A 3,752-nucleotide genomic window follows, 5' to 3' on the forward strand; every position below is an offset into this window, starting at 1 on the left:
AAAGTTGGGTGAGATTTTATAATGATTGGGGAAACTCCAGTCTGTAAGTTACATGATTGATCCTTTTTGAAACGTTGATGGGCCCAACAAATCAAGGACTTAATTTCTTACATTGGAGTCTTAGTTTGAGGTCTTTACTGGATATTCATACATGTCACTAGGATTAAAGAAAAGTGTGTCACCTCTATGTCGATCCGCTTGTTCCTTCTGAGCCAAGGCGAGTATGGGTCTGTTCCCATTACCTCTCACTGTGTTCAAACCAGTCATTGACAGCGGGAGCCTCAGTCCTCGATTGCTGACATCATAATTGTGTTCTGTGGGAGAAAATTTCTTGGAAAAGAAAGCACAAGGAAAAAGTAACAGATTTCTCCAATTGTCGATGACCTCCACACTCTTTTTTTTATCCATATAGACTCCCGTTTGACTAATGATGTACCCCAGGAAAGATATCTGTGTCTTGTGGAACTGACATTTCTTGGCTTTAAAATATAGATTATTTTGGAGCAGCCTCTTTAGCACTTGCCTGAGATGCTGAACATGTTCTGAGATTAAGAAAAGTAAATAAATAATCATCCTCATTAATAAAGTCCTGGAATAAAGATGAGGCATTTACAAGCCCGTAACTCATGACCAAATACTCATTGTGGCCAGAGTTAGTGGAGAAAGCAGTTTTCCATTCATCTCCTTCTCTGATTCTCAAAAGGTTATACGCACTTCTTAAATCCAATTTGGTGAAATGGATTGCTCTGTGTAGTTGTTCAAGTGCAGAAAGCACTAAAAGCAAGGGCAAGCGGAATTTCTATTTTATGGCATTTAGGCTGCTGCTATCTATACAGGGACGGAGACCCCTGTCTTTCTTCTCCACAGAAAACAAACTAGCCAAGGCAGGGGAGGTGGAATGTCTAATAAAACCCTGGTCTAAAGCCTCTTTAATGTACTCTTCCTTAGCACTAGCTTCTGTTAAGTAAGAGGGAAGAAGCTGATCTCTGAATGGAGGAACAACCAATAGGTGTGACAGTTAGTCTGGCAGCTCAGAGAAGCAGCAGAAGTAACAGACTCTTACTCTCACTGTGATGTAGAACTGGAGTTTCAGGAGATCCTTCATTTCAGACTCTATAAGGCTGTATAACACCTGTTGTTAACATTGCACTTTGTTATCAGTTTGTATTTAATTATTAACAGCTGATTGTATGTTGATACGTGTCGTGTTCTGTGATGTACACTTGTGTGCAGTTTTTGAGTTTGCTGATGGATAAATGAATTTCTCCAGCTGGGGATTAATAAAGTAAAGTATGAGTGAGTATAAAATTATTCTAACAGAACATTTTACACTAAACATTGTTTCACCTCACTGAAGATCAGAATCACGTGAAACTCCTGGAGAACAGAGCGTAAAGCGGTGTACCACTGATGATGTGATAAAGCTTTAAGCCTGTAAGATGAGGTGTTGAGTGAGGGGGCGGAGCTGAGTGTGTGTACAGAGTAGAGAGGATCAGCACACTGTCATGCTGGTGTACTAAAGAGCTGAAACTCAGTGTGTTCTTCTCCCAGTGTGTGCTACACCACCATGATCATTTTCACTGTACTGCTGCTCTCTGCTCTTACAGGTAAACATTTCAGAGATTATAAAAATATGAAGATCTAACATCTACTAACAAACAGTTTCCTAATGCTGTTCATTAGCTACATGCTAACAGATCTATGAATGATGGGTTAATCATTAATTCTATGATTTTATTTGTAGGTAACAGAGCTGAAGACGTCATCACTCCTAGCAGAGACGCTGTTTTTGCTGTTGAAGGTCAGAATGTTACCCTCTCCTGTAACTACACTGTAACTGGAGCTGTAAACAGTTATGGTCTTCACTGGTATCGACAGTATTCAGGATCATCTCCTCAGTTCCTCATACTGGACTATGCAGGACTCATTACTAAAGCTAAACCTCCAGTTCCTAGAATATCCATCAACCATCAAAAAGAAAAGAGGAAAGTGGATCTGATCATCTCCTCTACTGCAGTATCAGACTCTGCTCTCTACTACTGCGCTCTGCAGCCCACAGTGACAGAAACCCACCAAACACTGTACTAAAACTTTACTTGTGAAATATGTAGAAACACTTATATTTCAGGAGGGGGCGCTGTTTCTCTTCTGCTTCTTTATCTTCAGCTTCCTCTCCATTCAGGTTAGAACATCAGTCTGCTTTGGGACATCAGTCATCATGTTGTGACCTACAGTAACCTAAAACTCTCTATAACCCTTTATAATTGTCTACTGATACTTCTGTAAAATATGTAACATTATATTGTTTGTAGAAACATATTAACTCTGATTTTTATTCACTTTTTATAGACTATTTCAATGAACTTCCTAATTTCAAGAGAAATGCATTGTTTAAGTTGACACCTTACAAATCCACAATGAACCCCCTATGGCATGATGTTGCCCACAGTTCAGAGATCAGCCTCCCCGGACTATTGAAGGCGATTCCGCTCTCACTCACACCAGAACTGAATCTTGCCTGAATAGTTTCCCTATATATACACCTGGACTCTGTCTCTACCTCTTTGCAAGATATTGCCACTCTGTGATATTATTGAGCGTTTGTATCACTGTGTTTTTGAATTCCTGGTTTTCTGATTCTTTGTCTGATTTTTGACTACGATTTTTGCATTGCGTTTTTGTCTGTTGCAAAAAAAATACACTTTACTTCTTTACTTTTTTCTATGTACACTAGATGTACTTTTTCAAAAGCACACTGTATTTTTTTTTTTTTATATTTTTTTAAAGAATCTGTTAAATTAATTAACTCCAGTCTGTAAGTTACCTGATTGATCCTTTTTGAAACGTTGATGGGCCCAACAAATCAAGGACTTAATTTTTTACATTGGAGTCTTAGTTTGAGGTCTTTACTGGATATTCATACATGTCACTAGGATTAAAGAAAATTGTTTCAATTCTTTGTCGACCCGCTTGCTCCTTCTGAGCCAAGGCGAGTATGGGTCTGTTCCCATTCCCTCTCACTGTGTTCAAACCAGTCATTGACAGCATGAGCCTCAGTCCTCTCAGCGTTCCAGGGGAATAGTGGAGGTTGAAATTCTAAAAAACATTATAAAGGTGTTAAGTCTGTGAAAGTACTGTGGAGAGAGTTTTGAGCATACTCTGCCCATGGAAGGAAACGTGACCATTCATTTTGTTGATCGTGAGAGTAGAGATGCCGAAGACAACCTATTTCTCGATTAAAGTGTTCAACTTGACCATTAGCTTGTGGTCTTTGACCTGAAGTAAGGCCGAAAGAAACTTCCATTTTATCCATGAATGTCTTTCATATATGTGAAGTGAATTGCGGACCCCTGTACGATACGATGTCCTCAGCTCTGAGGGAAGCAGTGGGGATGGAAGAGAATGGAATTAGCTTGCAGGCCTTACAGAATCTGTTAATAATCACCAAGATGGTGGTGAAACCCTGTGAGGGTGGTAGGTCTCTCATATAATCAATGAATGAAAAAATGACCATGATCTGTGTGGAATTGGCAGGGGTTGTAGCTCACCACCTGGTAGCGATCTACAGGTCTTTGTCATTGGACTGGACATACAGTAGGCATGGATATCCTTCTCAATGCTAGGCTATCAATAATGTTTAGACAGGAGATGGGTAGTGCAACTTTTACCCAGATGTCCTGTGGCTAGCGACGCGTGTGCTCTCTTGATAAGGTTATCTCTGCAAACCTGTGGTACAAAAACATGGTCATTAT

General features: G+C 39.8%; 1 gene segment (V, D, J or C); it reads left to right on the forward strand.

The window, feature by feature from the left end:
- The first annotated feature begins 598 nt into the window (after nt 1-598).
- Nucleotides 599-3,387, forward strand: LOC125803873 (T cell receptor alpha variable 20-like). The segment is given in 2 exon segments: nt 599-1,607; nt 1,745-3,387. Coding segments are annotated over 2 exon segments (384 nt in total).
- Nucleotides 3,388-3,752: the final 365 nt, after the last annotated feature.

This window comes from Astyanax mexicanus, chromosome 8, assembly GCF_023375975.1.
Source record: "Astyanax mexicanus isolate ESR-SI-001 chromosome 8, AstMex3_surface, whole genome shotgun sequence".
Taxonomy (NCBI): Eukaryota; Metazoa; Chordata; class Actinopteri; order Characiformes; family Acestrorhamphidae; genus Astyanax; species Astyanax mexicanus.